A 21740-nucleotide genomic window follows, 5' to 3' on the forward strand; every position below is an offset into this window, starting at 1 on the left:
TCGCATCAGATTCCTCTGCATGCCAGCTAAGTCACCTCTGTCACATTTGCTCAATCGGTATATCATACTTTACTTAGTTTCATTACCTTTATTATACGCTAATCCAAGATTATACATTCATTGATTCTCCTGATTAGTCCATTTTACTGTGATTTTTACCCACCACCGCACCATTTTCAGCTTAGCAATTTAACTAGAAACCAGACATGCATTTAAGAGATTGCTAGATTTGGGAACTCAGACCAAATTTCTATGCCAATTCAACCAAACTCAACTACCTAGTTTCGTTCCTCACTTTATCTTATTTCTTCTTCCCATAGCATTATCATTTAAAGCCTCCAAATTAGATCATGTAATGTTATAAACAGTAAAAGTATTAGATAACATGATACAACTTACAAGTCTCATGCTGATTAAAAATAAACTGCTTGAATTTAAGAGAGTAAATGGAATGCTAATACTTGAGTGAAGGAAAATTGTAGGTACTGATGTGATGTATGGTCTTCATCATTGTGCAAATTGGAAGACAAATCCAATTAAAAGTTTACGCGTTTTTATGAAAATTAGTTGCTCCCAATTGGATCACAGCTACAAATACAAATTTAGAAGAATAAGACATGTAACAGATGCTACAGCCATGCAGGGAAGAGTGAGGTTCCCCATCAAACATTAACTTAAAGCTCCATTCCCATTTCATACTGCCAATATTAGGCCAGCCCCACAACACAAGCCCTGCCAAACCTAAACAAATCACCCCCACATGACTCCTTGGATCTTTGCCTTTATGATCCAAGACACCTATCAAAAAAGATACTGTGAAATGACTAAAGGAAAAAGGCAATTAGCCACTGGCCAGCTAGAAAACAACTAAGCAAAGACTATGAGTTCCATTCATTAAACCACACCCAATATATATATTCAATCAATCTGACATGTTTTCTCCTCACATGTCCACAAAACATGGCACTTTGGCAACAAAAGCTAGGCTTCTCATATCTACTAATCCTTTGCTTAGCCACTGTGGTTTCTTCACACAACAGACCTTTTACAGTTCCAACTGTCACACGCTTGACGGATTCTTTTCCTACTGTCCCAATTGATCAAGCTTTTTCTAAGGCCTTTGGGGCCTCCAATGTCCAGTTTCTCAGCAATGGGTCCACGGCCACACTGGCTCTCGACAAACTCTCAGGTCAATATGAACAACCTCTTCATTTAGTCAAGTTATTGAAAGTTTGCAAGTTCCTTGTTTTGTTTTAATCATTTCATAACAAAGGCTATTATACTATAGGTTCCGGCTTGGTGTCACAAAGTAGATACTACTATGGATTCTTCAGTGCTGCAATCAAATTGCCCTCTGGTTTGTCACCTGGAGTTGTTGTTGCTTTTTATGTAAGCTCACTTCTTCTATGCTTAAGATTCTTCTGTTATCATACATGGATGGTTGCACGGCACACAGTACAAACACAGACACTTACTTCATTGACAGGATTTTTTCTCACTGATATGTACCATTGAGGTCATCAATGTCCTCAAGAAATTAACTCGAGAAAACATCAGCTGTCTAATGCAGATAAATTCCCTCACAACCATGATGAAATAGACATTGAAATTTTGGGTCATGATAAAAGAAATGACTGGGTTATTCAAACGAATGTCTATGCCAATGGAAGTGTCAGCACAGGGAGAGAAGAGAAATTCTATTTCTGGTTCGACCCAACACAGCAGTATCATCTTTACAGCATCTTGTGGAACAGTTATCACACAGTGTAAGTTAGATAAGTCTTGTTTCAATCTTGGAATTGAAAGAATATCACAATGGAAATACTATGCATGATTAGTATTTGATTTCTTATCTTCCTTTTCTATAATGAAAAGTTGTATCCTAAATAGCAACATACTCACAATAACCCAATTGCGGATTTTGTAGGTTCTTAGTGGACAATGTTCCAATGAGGGAATTCATACATAGCAACACAAATCCTTCTATTTATCCATCAAAACCAATGTCGGTGTATGCCACAATATGGGATGGTTCAGAATGGGCTACTCATGGAGGAAAATACCCAGTTAACTACAAGTATGCACCATTTGTTGCTTCATTTGCACAAGTAAAACTGAGTGGCTGCATATCTGATCCCACAGCACCAGTTTCTGCATGTTCTAAGGTCAATCCTTCAGCCCAAGACCCAGTCAATGGACCAGAGTTTACTAAGCTATCACAGCAGCAAGTAGCAGCTATGGATTGGGCAAGGAGGAAACTCATGTTTTACTCTTACTGCAATGACAGACCCAGATTCAAAGTCATGCCACCAGAATGCCACTAATACGAATTTATTCACAAAAGTTATGAAAAGAGAATTTCTGAAAACAATTTATGAGAAATCATGAAGGAAGCTATATATCCAAGTCATTTTTTATATATATTTTTTCACCTGAGTGGAGAATAATACTATTGTTGGAAGTTAAATTCTTTGCCTCAGTATCTGAACGCAGGTATCAGAAGAAGATGGATATATAAATAAATTGATATAATATACTTTTGTATGTATCTATACAAATTTTAAGTCTATAAACTCTATTTATGTCTATAAACTCTATATAATTTAGTGATATCTAAGGATGATCCCTGTATCCAAATGTGGGATATTAGTTGAGACAATGAGTAATTGAGAAAACATTATAGCTGTAAGTTGTTGCTTCTGAAATGGCTTAACTATGGTTTGTGTTAAAAGGGCAAGAAGTGACTATTTTGGGCATGTACGAAATAAGAATATTGACCTAAAATGGAGAGATGAAACAATAGCATAGGCATGGCATTTGAAAAGGGTTATTATAAGAAACATAGGTAGCTTCTTTCATTAATAGATATTAGGGTTTAGTTGGAACCTCAGAAGACAGCAAACAGCGTAGACAAACTACATACGTTTAGTTGTGTATAGCCTTTAGCTATGGGGCTGAACTTGGAGAAACATATTCACTGAGAAATCACTAATGAATTTAGAATTTAGGTTTAAGTGTTTATACTTTTAATTTTATTTAAAAAATATAACAAAACTCTACATAACACAATATCAATAATACAGCTAGAGTGAACATTACAAATAAAATATATATAAGATATCTTTAAAAGGGTTCCTTACTAAATTTTATTAAATAATTTTTTTTTCTTTTGTAATTTTCTGAACTCTGGAGTGTCATTTATTTTTTTTTAGAAACATGTACATGTTTTTTTTTTTCATATTTTAATAATATTAATGGTACAATAAATGCAGATTACTTATCTCCTTACTTAAAACTTATATTTATAGATTTTGGAATAAGTTTTTAATTAATAACGACCTAATTACGAGTCCAATTGTGGATAATTACACTTTACCTCTACGTTGGTCAACATTAAGATTAATTGTCCTTACCATTAGTTGATCGGTTCACCTTTCTAGCTGTTTGGTCTTATTAGAGGCTCAATCACATGTCGATGCAAAGGCTGGCAATGCAATCCATGGATGACCTGGCAGTCATACAATACATGCCCCTCCCCCCCCCCCCTACTTTTTTCCGCACACCAATCATTCTTCAAATTTCAAGTAATAATGTCGACTATCCAATTGTCTTCGTTTGAGGAGTCTAAGGGAAGGAGCGACCAAGGGTATGTAGACAATGCTTCTTCGTTGTCAGTGTCATTATCTATCCTTTCTCCTATTTTGGGATCAACCGAGTGAGACACATTTGGTTAGCGGAGTGGCCAATATAGATACAAATAAGGTCGTACCTACCGACGATGTTGAGGCCAACATTGAGTTGGAAATTAACATTGCTAATGAGGGGGATGTGGCCACTCAATCTCTCATGGTCATTCTGGGTTATTATTGGCCATCTCACATGGTTGAGGAATACGTAACCCGCTTCTTCATTGGACTTCAGCTGAGGTGGTGGGCCGAGCGAACTCATTTTGTTGAGTTTACAGAGAGTGCCAAGATGTTCAACCTGATTGTATGCAAGGGGAACGAGTAAGTATATCATGGAAAAGCGAGCTGTGCTACGAACTTCTTCTTCATTTATGCATGTCTCTTCAACGATTTGCTTTGTCTCTCATTAACGAATTTCCATTCCATTCAATAACTTTATCATTCGGGCCGTTCAACATGACACTAGCTCCTCTGCCCTTTTTGTTAGACGATCTACCCACATATAACTTATATGATGGGTTTGGAAGATTGTCTTGCCTTAGGAGTTCAACAATAAACTCCACGAGGTGTTGCCCTCAAATTATGCCGCTTGGTTTGGAATGGAGGACGAACTCTGAAACCTCCATTGACCAACTCATCATGTGTTCGAACAAGTCAGGCTTCCCTAGAATCTTTGCAATAGGGTGATATTAGTGCAGACAACCACCTGATAAATTTGGAAGTATGGCCTTAGCCGACAGGCTACTGTGAGTAACGGTAACGCCACCTTCTCAATCTGTTGATAACGCATCTCTAGATCCTACAAAACTCTACCAATAAAGTATATTACTTTATGCTCTAGGGCCTCCTAGATCAGGGTTGCATTGATCGCTTCATCTTAGACGACTAGATAGAGTTGCAACTCATTTCCTGATCATGCCATGTCAAGCGGATGGGCCATAAGAGTTTTTATTTCTACAAATGTGGCTTCACCACTAGTATAAAAACAGCGTATAACGTCGAATTTTTTTGGCCTTTCACGTCGAATTCGATAACAACGTTATATCAGGAGACGTTAAATTGACGTCGAATTTAAAAAATTAGACGTTAATTTAACGTCGATTTTTTTAAATTCGACGTTAATTTAACGTCGAATTTTGTCAATATACGATGTTATTTAACATCGAATTTTGTCAATATACGACTTTAATCTATTTTTTTATATTTCTTTTAAATAATTGTGATCCTCTTTTACAGCTCTACGAGACCTGAAAAGTAGAAAAACAACAATTTTCAGTTTTTGGTATTTTATAAAGCATGAACTATGAACAATAATATAGGATCAATAAAAGAACAATAACAAACAACAAAGAAGTTCAATCAAACATCAAACAATAATAACAAACAAGTTCAAGCAAACAACAACATCAAACAAGTTCAACAAAAAAATAACAAACAAGTTATCAACAAATAAGTTCTTCAAAACGAAAACGAAAACAAAAACGAAAATTAACCTCGGTTCATCAGAATAAAGTGTTGCCACCAGTGAGAGAGAAAGCCTAATGCGCCTATGAAGGACAAGAACACGAAAATAATCGGTGAAAACAAAAAAAAAATCATACCTAAAGTAGTTAACTAACATGCATTTGTATCAAATGAAAGAAAGATTACATGTGATTGTCGTCAAACTTCGTTCGAAAAAATTTGAGCAGAGAAAAGGGTCCTATGTGCTAAGATAAAGTGAATGAATTTTCAATCTCCTGCTCAATTTTTTTTTTTGAATTCACTAACCTTTTAACGTCTAACATTGGGGCATTCAACGTTTTATATTCTTTTACGTCAAATTACAATTCTAAACGACGTTTAATAATTGCATTTATTTACAAAAATGCCATCGATCAGTTTTAACGTTGGCTATTGAGTGGTTTGACGTTAAATGCGTGACGTTATAAGCTATTTTTGCACTAGTGCACACTGCTCATCCCACTTGACAAGAGAGCTTTTCTTCAATGTTTTCAAGACATACTTTATTTTCTTAGCTAGTTGGGGCTGAACCAAGAAAAATATGTCAGATGGGCCACTAGTAGCTGCACCTTTAAAGATTATATGGGCTTTTCATTTCTAGGATGGTCGTGCAGATGTCCAAATTTGTCTCGACGCCCTGTGTAGTGAGCATGAAGCCGAGAAACTTATCTGCTCCAATGCCGAATGTATACTTTGAGGGGTTAACCGCATGTTGTAACATTTGATTTGATCACATATCTCATTTGGATCTTTGATGTGTTCCTAGAATGAATGGGATCTTACCACCATGTCATTTACGTAAACATTCATGCATTGACTAATCTAATGAGGAAGATCTTATCCATTAATTTTTTTGTATGTGGCCCGTCATTCTTCAAGCCAAATGACATGACCTCGAAGTAGTAGTTAGTCTCCTCGATGATGAAGGCCATTTTGTTTAGGTTTGAAGGGTACATGGGTATCTGGTTATACTCAGAGTAAGCATCTAAGAAGTTGAGAATGTGATGACCTGACGTGTTGTCCACCAACGTATCAATCTTGGGGTGAGGATAAACATTCTTTGGATAAGCCTTGTTCATGTTAGTGAATCTGTACACATCATCCACTAACCGCTCGATTTCTTGACCATGACCATGTTTGCCAACCGTGTGGTGTAGGTGACCTCTCGAGTGAAGCCTGTTTGCTTAGCTTCTTCACATAGACCTCCACAACGTTTCTTTTCTTTTCGCCCAGGCGACGTTTTGTCTACACCACTATAACTGGGGTGGGTACTTCTTTAAACGAGATCGTCTTATGGGATAAGTTTATCCGCTGTAGTCTAGGCGTACAAGTCGTTGTTGGCTTTCAACACTTGCTCCAACACTTGTTTATGTTCTTTGCTTAGACTGTTTTTTATATTTGTTAATTGGTCTTCCTATTTTCCCGAACACAATTGTTTGATCTCACCTTGTCCTTCCATGTGGTCCTTAGTGTTGGTCCTTAGGTCTAGGTCAGCCATGACCACTTACAATCGTATGGCCTTACGGCGGGGGAACGTAGGACGTCACCTTTAGCTTTGTCGTATAACATTTTCACATGATTTTATGGTTCGTGTTAATCGTGTAGATCGTCCCCTTTGTCGAAGGAGAACTTCATGGCTAGGTGAGGTATGAAAACTATGGCATCAAATGCATTCAAGCATGGCCACTCGATCAATACATTAAGGAGATGTTAGCCTCCATCAGGAGATAACTCACCCACATCTCTTTGCTATCCCGGTCAGTTCCTAGCCTTATTCTCAAGTCTACATAATCGTGGGTGTCTATTCTTTCTCCCACAAAGTTGACTATTTGCTCATTATAAGGCATAATCAGGTCTTCTGGAAGGTCCATCTTGAAGAAGGTCTTCTAGTACAGGATGTTTACCAAACTTTTCTAGTCGATCAACACTTAACTCACCCCACAACGAGCTATCTCAATTTTTATGACCATAGGGTTGTCTTGATTGGGGTCAAGAACCTTGATGTCCTTGTGAGTGAAGGTGATATGAGACATGAAATTTGGTTTCCTGCCCACAAGATGGATGATCTTTAAGGCTCGGATGTGGCGCTTGCACATTGACGATGAAAATCGGCGTCTTATGAACTCTCCCAAGATGATATTGATATAACCATGCAACGAGCGATCTTTGCTCCTGCTTCAACTTTTGCTACACTTGGAATCATGCCGCCTTTCTGCTACCAATGAGAAGTATTGATGATTTGAAGTGATTTTGATGATGATACACTTGAAGACTTGAAGACTTGAAGAACTTATATTGTAAATGTTAAAAGCGTTCATTGTAGAAATCATTTGTATAGGAATTATTTTACAATTGTAAGCACTTAGAAAGTTTCATAACTTAGTGATTTATAATCGATTATCTCAAGGCATAATCGGTTATCACAAGCAAAATTAGAATAGAGTTTGTTGGGAGAATAATCGATTATCATAGGAGATAATCGATTATCACTGCAAGTTTTGATATTGTCCAGGGTTCGGCAATAATTGATTATCACTAAGGATAATCGATTATCACGTTATCTAAAACCCCATAAAGTCTGAAACAATCGATTATCACTTGTTGTAATCGATTATCACTAGTAGTTGGGAGCTATCTTTTCATTTTCTGACCCCTGACCTACATATACAACCCTTATAAACCTTTTATAGATTACCTAAACCAGTTGAGAGCACAAAATAGTTCTGAGGAAGTTCTCTAAGTTTAAGTGTGAGTTCAATTAAGTCTTGTTAAAGAAGAAGCTTGTGGTTAGTGTGTCTAAAGGTGCATGCGGTTCTCTTCAAGTTTATTGTTGGTAATCATTCCATCGTGTACCGAAGGAAGGTGTAATATGTTCTTATTGTTTCATTATTCTCATTGTAATCTAAAACTGATTTCTAATGAAAAGGTTGATCACTCTTTTATAATGATTAACAACTGAATGTACCCTTTACTTATAAACTGTTCGATAAAAGTTCTCAAAGAGAACCAAAATTTTAAAAGAACCAATTCACCACTCCCCTCTTGGTTATCGACCAATTACACGCTCTTTAAAACATTTCGCTGCGCGATACCAATCTCAACAATTGGTATAAGAGCTTGCTTTGATAGTTTTTCAAACTTTATGAAAATGGTCGGTCCTAACCAAATATATGCTGAAGGTGCTTCCGTTAACAGACCACCACTTTTTACTAGTGATAATTATGCTTTCTAGAAAGTCATAATGCAAATCTTTATGGGGTCTGTTGCCAGAGGCATCTGGGAAGTAGTTGAAAATGGTCCTTTTATCCCAACTAGAATTGTTGATGGTGTTGAATAAGAAAAACCTTATTTGAATTGGACAACTAAGGAAAATAGAAGAACACAATTTGATATAAAAGCTAGAAACATTATTTCTTCTGTTGTTGTACTTGATGAGTTTTATAGATTTTTAGTTTGTAAGACAATTCAGAAAATGTGGGAAGTACTCAGAATCACTCATGAAGGTACAAATGTTGTAAAGCATGCAAGAAAGAATACATTAATTAATCTAGGAGCACAAGATGTTTAGAATCCAACCTAGAGAAGCCATAACATACGTTCAAAAGCGCTTTACCCACATTATCAACCACCTCACAAGATTGGGTAAGACTTTTGATACTGATGAAATTAATGTCAAAATTTTGAAATCTCTAGACAGAACTTGGCAACCAAAGGTGACAACAATATCCGAGTCACAAAACATGTCCTTAATGCAATGGCAATATTGTTGGAAAGCTCCGTGAGCATGAGCTTGAGCTTACTAGATTGACTGTGAAAGAAGACCAAGGCAAGAAGAAGACCTTGGCTTTCAAAGCTAAAGTTTCCAAAGGAAAGAGCTCAAGAACGGAAGATGATTCTAATGATGATGAGCACATGAGCCTCATGATAAAAAGATTTGCCAAGTTCATGAGAGCAAAGGGTAAGGACAAATTTAGAAGTGAAAAGAAGGATAATCAAGGGTCCTCATCTAGTTACAAGTGTTATGGATGTGGAGAAAGAGGACATGTCAAGATGGATTGTCCTAAAAACAAAAGAAGTGAAGAAAAGAAAGAAAAAGATTTCCAAAGAAGAAGAAAGCATACGTTGCTTGGGAAGAGAATGCTTCTAGCTCATCCAATTCAAGTGATTCAAATGAGGAATTGTGTCTAATGGCTGATGACACTACAAGCCAAGTAAGTTGTTCAAGCTTTGAAACTAGTGAAATTGACTTGCAAAAGGCGTTTCTTGAATTGTTGAATGAGTCTGAAAAATTGGATGCTGCACATGAGAAATTAAAAAGTGAATTTCATCATTTACAAATCAAGTATAAAAAGGCATTAGATGAAGAAGTGATTTTAAGAAATAAAACTTGTAATCTAGAATTGAAGGAGTCTAATGTTGTTGTAAATCCTGTTGAATGCTTGTCTTGTAAGAATCATATGTTTGATATTGACATTCTTGAAAACTTGCCAAAACAACTAAATCTGCATCCTATGTGAAGAATAAAATTAAAAACAGAAATATGCATCATAATAGGATAAATCAAAATGGTAGAACACGTACGATTTTGATTGAAAAAGGGATATCTCTAAAAACCAAACTTCATGGTGTTTGTTGTTTCTATTGTATGAAACATGGTCACCCTTCTAACAAGTGTAATGTTAATCATTTTGGTGTACCAAATGGAAAATATGCTTGGGTCAAACTTGTGAAATGATCTTTCTTTAATTATACTAACGTCAAGTAAGTCGTCTAATATTGCTAGTCCTTTGTAGCCACTCGTCCAAACCGTTCGGAGGGTACCTGTAGAAGACACTCTGATGTGAAAGTTAGCTCAACATTGGTAGTTCAAATATTAATGGTGCTGTAAAATAATGACCACCTGCCTCCTTACCTCAAACCTATATTTATAGGTTTTTGAGTGAACTTTTGATTAACAACAACCTAATTATGGTCCAATAGTGAATAATCACATTTTACCTCTAAGTTGATCAATATTAAGGTTAATTGTCATGATCACTGACCAATCAATTCACCTTCTTGATTGTCCAATCTTACTAGTGGCTCACTCACAAATCGATACAAAAGCTGACCATCTAATCCTTGACTGATTGAGTGGTTATTTGATATGCTCCTCATCTCCTCCTTCTACCTACTCCATTGTCATATTGGATGTATAATTGAAACCATTGTGTGTATAGTTGTGCAAATTCTAACAAGTTTATGTGTTCATATATTAACTTTCCAAATTGTAAAATTTGAAAAGTAGTTATGGATCTTGCAATTCGTAAGTATTTAAAGTAGAAAAACTTCCCAAATTTTTTAATCCATAATAATTTTTTGAAAATGTATTTTAAATTAAACAATTCATAATTCTCATAAATCATGTTTTAAGTTATGCCATTCAGAATATGTTTCTGAATCTATATTTTACATTACAAAATCTAAAATATAATTTATTTATGAAAAAATACATTATAAATCATAACATATTATAAGAAATAAAACATGTCACACCCCATTAAATTCCCCACTTTAGTGGAAGACACGTGTCACGCCTCTTTGAGTTCCCTAGGTTAGTGGGGGACCAACTGTCAGTGCATTTAATTTCCCCACCTTTGAGAACCGCGCAGTAGCAGGGAAGGTAGGCATTTGCAGAAAGTGGAATCCAAGTGGCAGCGCACGAAGTGCAGAACGCTTTAGTGGAAAACAGGTGGCACGTCTATTGAGTTTCCCCATGTGAGTGGGAGACAGAAACGACAACTGCATTTAATTCCCCATCATCGTGAACCGTGTGGCAGTAGAGGGGAAGGGGAATTTTTAGGTAGTGGAATACATGTGGCTTGCAGGGAGTGGACCGAGCAGTCTTAATTGAGGACATATTTAAAGTCAGATTTCGAAAACTGGTGTCACTTCTGCATGCAACCCTTCTTCTTCCTCAAACTCAAATTCCAGAAGCCATCATTTTCTCCTCCTTCTCTCTAAGCTCTCCAACATCTCTCTAGATTTCTGACCATTTCCCCTCCTCCGATCATCAACCTTCTTTTAGAATAAATCTTCCCGGCAATGAGACCTTCCAATTGCACCGATCATAATCTTGTTTGGAGCACTTTGGAATCTCGAAGCCATAGGAGTAGTACTCTCAAAGACTTAGAAGAAATAACTGGAGTTAGAGGTAAGGGAAGCTTATAAATTTAATTATGATGATTTTGTATGTATGATTTTATGAGTATGTGATTGATGATTGAATGATTTAAATTAAGTATGGAAGTATGATCTTGTTGTGTGAGTAATGCATGTCTGATGTTGGTATGAAATTATCTATAGGGTTATTTAACTGAGTTTCACTCTGATGCTGTAACTGAGGGTCATTAGGACCGTTCGGTTTTCCCTAAAACGATCGGTCTTGGCTGAATCTCCTCTGTAGGAATTCAGTTGATGACCAATAGGTCTTATAAAGAACTTATATAGATTCCCTTTACTAAATTGTGTAGTCCAGCCATTCCAAATAAATTGTAAAAGTTTGACTATTAGTTATTAGATCAATATTAACTGTTTAGAATGTTCGGTCATACACTGAACGTTCGGTGTTATATCGTTAATGTTTATTGAAAGTACTCGATCATAGATCGAGTGCTCGAACTTAGAAAGTACTCGGTCATTGACTAAGTACTCAGTTTGATGCTAATTATCTTTCTTTGGAAAAGGGTTCGGTCTTGTATTAGTAAAATTATTGTTGAGTAGTCGGTTTGTACTGATGCTCGGTCTTGAGAGTGCTCGGTCTTGAGAGTAGGTCTTGAGAGTGCTCGGTCTTGAGAGTACTCGGTCTTGAGAGTGCTCGGTCATAGACTAGCCTTCCAGTTATTGAAGTGTTCGGTTTTATGTTAACGCTTTCCCTTTGAATAATGTTCGGTCTTACATTGAAATTAGTTATTTTCGAGTGTTCGGTCTTATACTGACATTTGATTCCTTAAAGAGTGTTCAGTCTTGTACTGACACTCGCTTTATTGAAGAGAACTCTTGTTTGTATATATTAAGGCATTCAGCCGAAACTGTAAAGTACTCGGTTTTGTTAAAGATAACCTGTTGTTGAACGTTCGTTCATTCTCATGNATTATTTATATTTCTTGGTCTTCAAATAGCGCTCGGTTTCCTTCTTGATTGATCGTCCGGTCCCTCGCTAGAGCTTCTTTTATGTTCAATCTTATTATCAGTATCTGATCGATCGGTCATGTTTCTTAACGTACCTCTTATATACATAGTAAAGAATAAACCTGGATGAGAATGTGTGTTGTATTATGGATTTTGGATGATTATGGAATGGAAAGAACGAGATTAGTATGATCGGTTTAAGAGAATTCCAAGGAGGAATGTCTCATGATGGATGATTGATTTGTAAAGTATGACCGTGGTCAGACTCAAGCTTCGTTCTATCCTGATATTCCGTGATTACGCCTATTCATGTAGAGAAGGGTAACTCATGTGTGGGAATAGCAGAAGGTCCTTTAGCCTTAGGGTATTTCTATACCGAGGTGGTTCCACTAGACTAACCTAGGGTGGCGGTCTGTTGAGTGTATCCCAGGCAGGTCTACCCGGGTGCAAAAAGTGACGAGCTACATGGTTCATACAGTCCGGACAGTATCTAAAGTGGTCAAACATGTTGATATTTACCGTTCGGTTTTTAATGAATATACTTCAATTATGATTGTATGATTGAGATATTGATGTATGTTATTCATTTAAATGTTTTAAAAGTATACTGAAAATGATTAATTAAATTTACATAAGCTTACCCTTATTTTCCCGTCTTGTCTATGTTTGTCATTCGGTCTTAACCGTTCAGTTGTTCTCTTCACTGCAATGATCATCCAATGGATGTGAGCAGAAGGTGACCGCGAAGAATCTTTGGAGGAAGCCTTGCAAACCGTTCGGCCTGAAGACAGTGTAGGACCATCCGGTCAATAACTTTTAGATAATTTTACTTGATTGAAGAACCGTTCGGTTTAGTTAGCCTTTTGTATAACCGTTCGGTCTTAGATATCCTTTTGTTGTACCGTTCGACCTTGAACTATGACCATGACCGTTCGGTCTTAGCCTGTAATTGTAATCAGATTCCTATCTTTCTGTATAGTTTTAATTCTATATGATATTTTCATATTCCACATCCACCTAAGCGCTTATTTCTCACTGTTCTTTATTATTATTTATGTTAACTTCTAGAATAAATTATAGCTTTTGTTATAGATTTATTGGGATGTTACAAAACACAGTTTAGGTAAATAGTTACTTTAGTACAACATGTACTTACATATTTCATTTTTATAATAATAAGTAAATAAATGTAGTTTTAATAAATAAAAAATTAATTCGGTTAATACTTTTTAAACTTCTCTATATGTTAAGATAATTAAACGTATATTTGGTCTTTAATAATTATTGTTTATTAAAATGAAAGGTAATATGTAATTAATATATTACATATTAAACCTTGAAAAAATTACTAAAGATTTTAAATTTAGAAAAACAAAAAGTAAATGTTCCTTTAACGATTAAATTTTATTTTAAACAATTACTAAAGATCAAACATGTGTTTTACTGTCTTAATCATTAATGAAACTTAAATAAAATCAACAAAATTATTCTCTTTAACTGAGTATTTTTTTTTCTTATAACTAAAAAGTAAAATATATCAATATTTATTGTACATAACCGACTATTAGGAATGGACTATAAAATTTAGAAGATAATTCATTTATTAAAAAGAACTTGTTTGTGGAATCTAAAATATATAATATATGGTATATCTGAAGTTGGTAATAGATAGAGACCTCAACCTAAATTGTAGGAAAAATCAGGTTCTTGTTGATGTGGGTGATGCTGATGTAGTGAATGACCCTGTAAGGACTTCTTCATCACCAAGCATTTTCAAGAATACTTCGTACCCAAAATAGTAGTAAAACCAATGAATTGAAAGGAGAAAAAAAAAAACACAACCACGTAAGATTTATACACTTGTTATATAGTGGTATGATATTCGCAACAAGCGATTACGAAGAATAGCCAATCGATTATGTATAACTTCATATCTATATTGGGTCATAATCGAGTGAGAATTATATTACGTTGATGGGACAATAAGTAATTAGACCAATGTTTAAGTTATTACAGGACTAGTAGTCTAGCATAATCAAAGGTATATTATTAAAGATATTGAGAATAAAATAATCAAAGATATCTGATTAAAGATATTGATAAGTTGTTTATGAGAAACCGTCCGGATTTTAGGGAGTTACTCCCTCCACCACCACCACATACGCTCACTACACCTCTCAATTTCTTTTTATGCCTTTCAGTTTAAACGAATGTAAATATCCGTTAATTGGTTAGTTTCTTAAACGGATGATAACTTCGATGCACAAATATCAACGTTCACGAATATCACATAATTTTATAAAACTTTTCCAACATACCTAACAAAGCAACCGTTCATAGAGTACTTGGACATCTATGCTGAGAGGTTTGCCATCATTAGGTCATGGTTCAATGAGACCGTTAGGCATGCTGAATTTGATGCCACTCTTGGGTTTTGGAAGGTGAGGAGTTTTAAGAGGGAGGTGGCAACATAGTTTGTGTGTAGGTGGCTGATTGTGGCCACCGGAGAGAATGCAAAGGTAGTGGTGCCTCAGATTGAATATTCGTGGTTGGTGCGGGACGTGCGGAGAGAGAAAGAGAAAGATTGTTAAAGATATTAGGGAGGTGTATATAATAGCTATGTTAAGGTGTAGGATATTTTTGGAATAAAAGAAAATAGTGGGAGGTGTAGGGAGTACCTTGGGTGGTGGAGGGAGCAACATCCCAGATTTTAAAGTAAATTTGTTTAAGGTAAGTATGTTTATATTTTATTGGGTTTGTGATAACCTATAAATACAGGGCCAAGGGTAAACGCTAGGTACTTCCATTTAGGGGTCTACTTCAACTCTACTCTTATTCTCAAATATTCAACTAGTGATAATCATTCACTAAGTATTCAACAATTATTGTGAGTTGAGACTCATCAAACCGCTCCTAACTTGAGCGTCCAAATACCTTTGCAGGTACCTCCCTCCGCGGTCAAGATTGAAGTCCACCGAACAACCAATACTGTAGACAAACAACTGGCCCAAACTGGAAGCAAACAAGCAAGGCAAGAAACTCAAAACATTCAGAAGCAAAGAAGACACGTCAGAAATGTTAGTATCTCGATCTCACAAAATATATACTTAAACACTTATAAATCACAAAAATACAAAATAGATAATATGGAAAATATGAAAGTATATGAAGTTATGGGGTGAAAACAAATTGTTATAGAAAAATATACGAAAGAGCCAATATAAAAAATATTTAGCCCAATGTTGCAGTCGTTGCAGGTAAAGCCTCAATAACTAAAAACTCAAAAATAGGTGAAGAAATATAAAAATATGTAATAAGTATGATAACAAATCTCAAATGAGACCTAAGTGAAACTACCAAATTCAAGAACAATATTTTTATATATTTTTTAGAAGGCAAAAGCAAAGTAAATAATTACTGAAATTAATATCAAATAAAATAAAATAATTGAAGATAAGTAATTATTAAAAAAAGTTGTTCTTTTCTGTTAAATATTTTTAAGAAGATATGATTTTAAAATTTTTGAATAAATTTTTTATTTTATTTTCACTTATTTCTACTCTTTTTTACATCCATCTCCTCCTTTATATATATATATATATATATATATATATATATATATATATATATATATATATATATATATATCTACACACACACACACGTTTTGTGTAAGTATTAATATTTTTATTTTATTATGTGGCGTATTGTGTGACGTATATAATACATTGTTTTCATTTAAATTATAGATATAGATTATATATCAAATATAAAACGATAATAATATATGAAATTAATATAAATAAAAATATTCTAAAAAGATGTTAGAAAGAATTCCTATAATTCCTGCTTAAAATATTATTAGATCCACCTTCTTCTCACTTATCATTGGACTAATTTTCTTTTTATGTCTATAATTCCTGCTTAAAATATTATTTGATCCACCTTCTTGTCCTATCATTGGACTAATCATTTTTTTTTTTAATCTTGGACGAGTTTTGTATTTCACATGATCGGTTCAAGGCTGAAGTTTCTCCTTTTCTCTCGTGAATCTTTGACTTTGAAAAACCAATTAATTTTAAATAATATAATTTCAAAATGTATAATTAAAAATTAAATTTAGCTTGAAACTAATATGTCATTGGTTTGAGTGTGGCAGTAGAATTTGAATCCAATTGGTTTGGAAAGAGTAGCTTTGACTTTTTTTAAACAATTTTCTTTTTATAACTTTAAAACTACTTTGAGACTAATTTCACTTACCATATTATTTTTCTTCTGACAAGTGTTTATATCTAATTGAAACCAGAAACTGATCTAACTTAGGATAATGTAAACTATCTCTAGTGTTGTTTTGGCATCCATAACAGAACATGATAGAAAAAACAACCTAGATGAGTTTGCCAAATCAAGAGTAACATTGTGTCAGGCTGACGCATACAAATGTTGCGCCTAGAAATAGGAGAAAGAGATAAAAGGATGAAGATGACGAGAAATATAAAAAAATTTAATGAGTCATGGGTTACACCAAAAAAACAGGATTTTATCATGTTATTGAAACAGTCCAGAAAATGCTAGAAATGCCCAAAAGGCTCAAACTCAAAGCCATGCTGGGTTTTTCAAGGGAGTAACAACAGCCTTCACTTGCAAGTAGTTCTTGAGACTATACTCTCCTTTTTCTCTGCCCTGACCACTCATCTTGTAACCCCCAAAGGGGATTGCAGCATCGAATGTGTCAAAGCAATTTACCCAAACTGTTCCTACTCTCAGTGCCCGAGTCAAAATGTTGGCAGTGTCTATGTTCTTTGTGAAAACTCCTGCTGCAAGCCCATAACGTGTATTGTTTGCTCTTTGAACTACCTCACCAAGGTCCCTGGGATCATCAACACATACATTAGTGCACAGATATTAGCATAATACCATTCTTTTCAATGAAATTCACAGTGGTCGCTTTCTTACTTGAATTTTAATATGGATTGGACTGGACCAAAGATTTCATCCTTTGCAATCTTCATGTCATCCTGTTGATGGTTGTCACAAATTGAAAACATTAGGAGTTGTATTTTTATTTTTCAGTCTAGTTTATAAGATGTTAAATGCAACTAAGAAGATATACCTTAACATTTGAGAAGACAGTTGGTTGAATATAGAAGCCCTTGTTGCCAAGTCTGTCTCCTCCGGTTTCAAGTGTAGCCCCACTTTCAACACCATATCTGATATACTTCAGGATTTTCTCAAATTGATCTGAATCAATCTGATTGTTTGGATTGTACATGAAACCATCAGTGTATTTATACATTTTATAAGAATTATGAATTAACCTATTTCCAGTCATCACCAATTAGTATCTCAGTCGGTGAAATGTAAACACAATGTCAAATTGTCAGACATTTTATACCCTCAAATGAGTTTCGAAAACAAAGCTACATGATCAAACATGAGGATGCAATGTACGAGATTCTTATCATTTTACCTGAGGACCCTGCTCTATACCCCCCTTGAATGGATCACCAACAACTCGTTTCAAAGCACGAGCCTTCGCTTTCTCAACAAACTCATCGTACACTCTTTCGTGTACATATGTTCGTGACCCAGCACAGCAACATTGTCCCTGAATGTCACAAACAACACCAATCAAATTTTCCAAGTCCCATGACCACTGGTTGATTTACTCAAGTGCACTATATTTTATATACCTGATTAAAGAATAAAGCAAAGTGTGCTAGCTCAACAGCCTGATCTACATCAGCGTCTTCACACACAATAAACGGGGATTTCCCACCAAGCTCCAAAGTTACAGGCTTAAGATTGCTTTTCGCCGCCAATTCAAGGACAACTTTCCCAGTATCAGTGGAACCAGTAAAAGCAAGCTGTGACCAAATATTTATGCTGTTAAGTCATTATCGTGTTTATATGTCTGATAATCCAAATAAATACCATATTAGAACTTGAAACTTTTACACAAGACAAGGAAACTGAAATTGATTGCCATGGCAATTTATCTGTATACCAAAACATTATTTGAGGAAAATTATGAAAGAAATAATCCATGCTTCATTGAAAACTAAGAACATCAATCAATTTGGTATCTTTTCAAAAGACTAAAACTGCAGCCGTTGTGGGACAGAGGAAGTACATTATACCACTACCGCAGAGGCCAAACATTTTAGTACCTTATCAACCTCCATGTGACTTGCAAGAGCAGCACCAGCAGTGGGGCCAAATCCCGATATCACATTTAAAACACCAGTAGGAAGTCCAGCCTGCCAGACAGATCACAAACTAAAAATGATGAGGATTGCAGATATTCTGAGTTCATTAAACTCCATAAAAATTATGCTTCTTAAAAAATAAATATTGGTCAATATTACTAGCACAAACCTCAAGAAATAGTTTTGCTACATATAAAGCAGATAATGGTGTCTGCTCAGCTGTTTTGAGAACAATGGTGTTGCCACAGGCCAATGCTGGTCCAACCTTCCAGGCAAACATGAGAAGAGGGAAGTTCCAAGGAATGATCTGACCCGCAACACCAATGGGTTCGTGCAAAGTTTGCACATGATAAGGTCCATCAGCTGGAACTGTCAGACCATGAATCTTATCTGCCCAACCTGAGGATCATGAAAACACAATTATCACCAAATTTTCACAAAGACAAAGAGGGGTAGGCTAAGTTCCACATTTTGTGTGCCACCTACCAGCATAGTATCGAAACAGACGAACAAGCATTGGAATCTCAATCTTAGCAGATTGTTCAAAAGGCTTTCCATTATCCCAAGTCTCAAGTGCTGCAATCTCATCATTATGCTTCTCAATCAGATCAGCGGCACGTAACAAGATCCTTTGCCTTTCCTATAAAATCAAACAACAAAGAAGCAAAAAAGGATTACCCCCGGAATCATGAGACCAATGATCACGACTTTGTGAACGACAGGAAAAGAAACATTATATAGAGGGGGGTTATGATCAAATACATAAGCTGTCAGCCTAGGCCATGGACCATGATCAAATGCCTTGCGTGCAGCTGCAACAGCTCGATCAACATCTTCAGAGTGACCCTCAGCAACATGAGCAATCACTTCCCCCGTTCTTGGATCTAAAGTTGGAAAAGTTTTACCTGATGCCACCAGAATCCGAATCGTCAGATACCCCAAACAGCCCCCCTTAAAAATCAATTATCTTTTTTTTTTTCTTTTTTTTGTCCTTCCACTTTTTGATTATCCAAAAAACTCAACTTTTTATGTCCCAAAAGGAAACAAGATTAGCAAAATAAACACTCACCGGAAGCAGCATCTACAAATTTTCCATCAATTAAGAGTTGGGTATATTCCACTTGCACTGATGGTTTAATGGGTTCTTCAATGGCAGCAGCAGTACTGTATTTAGAGAGTCTTGAGCCAAGGTAATTATTCCCACCTGAAAGTTTTACCTTTTAGTCTTTAAGATTTTGATCCGTACACATAATCAATAAAGACCTTAAACGACAAACCATAAATCCAAATCAAAGCACCCAGTTAAACACTTATTCGAAGTGACAAAAAAAAAAAGTAATTGTAACTGAAACCGATGATCGACAAGTATAATTAAGAAAACATGACACAACTAAACACACAGCAATTGACACTAACCGAATACCAATGATTAAATGAACCTAACCGTACACTCTAACATATTTTCTTTGTCAAACAATAAGAAATCAGTTCGAGAAAAAACAGAGAAATAAAATAAACAAAACAGATAACAAAAATAATTTGGTTACGTTTTTAGACAGAGAAAAATTATGAGACCATCTTGAGATGGTGTGCGATGAAGAACACAGCTCTACCTCGTGAAAAGAAGGAAGTAGAAAAAAAGGTGCGAGAGATGAGCCTTGAAATTCTGAGTGGGGAAGCCATGATATGAAGATGGTGATAGTGTTCTTTTTTCTCTCTTCACTTATCTACTCTATAAATGGAGATTTGCTCCAACTTTATATATAAAATAAAACGCATGACCAACCCAAACTTTGTGCAAGTCACCCCACGCGATAACACTCACTTATTTTTAATTATTTATTAGCCCCTAGGCTTTGTCATATTATATTACATCATATAATAATAATAGCAAATGAAGTTTAGGTGTGTTTGTCCTCCTTCGAAACGGCGTATCTTATCATTCTCCGTTATCTCAATTATGAAATGTGTTAATAATTGAAGTTAGAGAGTATAGTAAAATATATTTTTGTTTTGTTTTTGGATTATTTTTATGATGAAATCAAACGGAAAAGAACTTCCCCTCCATAAAAGGAATATAAGTACATCTTTTGCTTCTGATAAGAAAAGATCCGTATGATAATGACGCACGCGCTTCTAACTTACGATAATGTTTCTAAATTTTTTTCATTATTTGTATAAAAAATAAATAAGGATATTCTTTTCCAATTTTAAAAATATAGTCCTGCTTTATATGCATTTATTAATTGCTAATTCCTTTTATAACTTTAAAAAATTAGGAAAGACCAAATCAAGTATTGTTCAGATGAGTATATACATTTATTAACTTAATAAGATAAAAGTAATAACCACTGGTGAAAAAAAGTGTTCCCATAACGTTATTACATCTAACAAGAGAAAACATACACGTATGTTCAATTTTTTTTTTATATTTAAAATAAATATAAATGATTTTTAAATTTTATTATAAATATTTTTATTTATTTTGTAGGCAATTTTTTTGTTAAAGATACTTATTTTAGTTTAAAAAATGATTAATTAAAAAGGTTTAGATGGAAAAAAATTAAATTTAACCAAAGCGCTATTTAAAATATACAAATACTAAAATAATTGTTTAATTAAAAAAAAGTTATTTATTAAAGATTAAAATTTCGAATAGCAATTACTATATAACGATTATGTCATTGTTTTCAAAGTTGATCGCTCGGTCAATGTTTCTAAAAGAATGTTGGAATTTCCAGTTTCGAGTTTATGTAAACTAGATAGTTCTCTGTTAAACTGATCAATGGATTTATTGTTAAGTCCATTATCATAAATTCAACATATTTATAAGTAAAAAAACGGTAAAACATATTATTGACTTTTGAGTCGTAATTAGGTCAATCCTAATCAAAATACTACTTCGAAACTTATAAATACAAAGGTAAGGTAAGAAGCTAGGTAACTGCATTTATTGCGAATTTGATATTTTACTATGGTAACTGATGAGTTAATATTTTTTTGACTTTACTTAGTTTATTGTGCTTGAATTAATCAGGGAATTGTGCTTAATCGTCCGGTATTTTCCCGTTTTTCCTAATTATGCTAAATTTGATCGGAAATTCTAATTTTAATTAATTTGAATCTTCTGAGCTAATTATTTGCATTATTATTTTCAGGGAAAATTTTGGAA

At 34.8% G+C, this 21740-nt stretch overlaps 2 protein-coding genes across 2 annotated transcripts; one reads left to right on the forward strand and one right to left on the reverse strand.

Annotated features, from left to right (window-relative positions):
- The first annotated feature begins 734 nt into the window (after positions 1–734).
- LOC106779901 (probable xyloglucan endotransglucosylase/hydrolase protein 33) lies at positions 735–2695 on the forward strand. Its single transcript, XM_014668112.2, has 4 exons — positions 735–1189; positions 1289–1389; positions 1558–1766; positions 1928–2695. The coding sequence occupies exons 1-4, from the start codon at positions 961–963 to the stop codon at positions 2322–2324; spliced, it is 936 nt and encodes a 311-aa protein (XP_014523598.1). The 5' UTR covers positions 735–960; the 3' UTR covers positions 2325–2695.
- Positions 2696–16753: 14058 nt separating this feature from the next.
- LOC106779917 (aldehyde dehydrogenase family 2 member B7, mitochondrial) lies at positions 16754–20337 on the reverse strand. The gene is made up of 11 exons (XM_014668134.2): positions 20182–20337; positions 19638–19772; positions 19331–19473; positions 19055–19208; positions 18738–18967; positions 18530–18619; positions 18053–18226; positions 17830–17967; positions 17473–17610; positions 17316–17377; positions 16754–17229 (listed from the first exon to the last, which is right to left on the reverse strand). Exons 1-11 carry the CDS (start codon positions 20249–20251, stop codon positions 16956–16958), a joined length of 1608 nt encoding a protein of 535 aa, XP_014523620.1. The 5' UTR covers positions 20252–20337; the 3' UTR covers positions 16754–16955.
- Positions 20338–21740: the final 1403 nt, after the last annotated feature.

The sequence above is a fragment of the Vigna radiata genome, unplaced genomic scaffold (genome assembly GCF_000741045.1).
Source record: "Vigna radiata var. radiata cultivar VC1973A unplaced genomic scaffold, Vradiata_ver6 scaffold_73, whole genome shotgun sequence".
Lineage (NCBI taxonomy): Eukaryota > Viridiplantae > Streptophyta > Magnoliopsida > Fabales > Fabaceae > Vigna > Vigna radiata.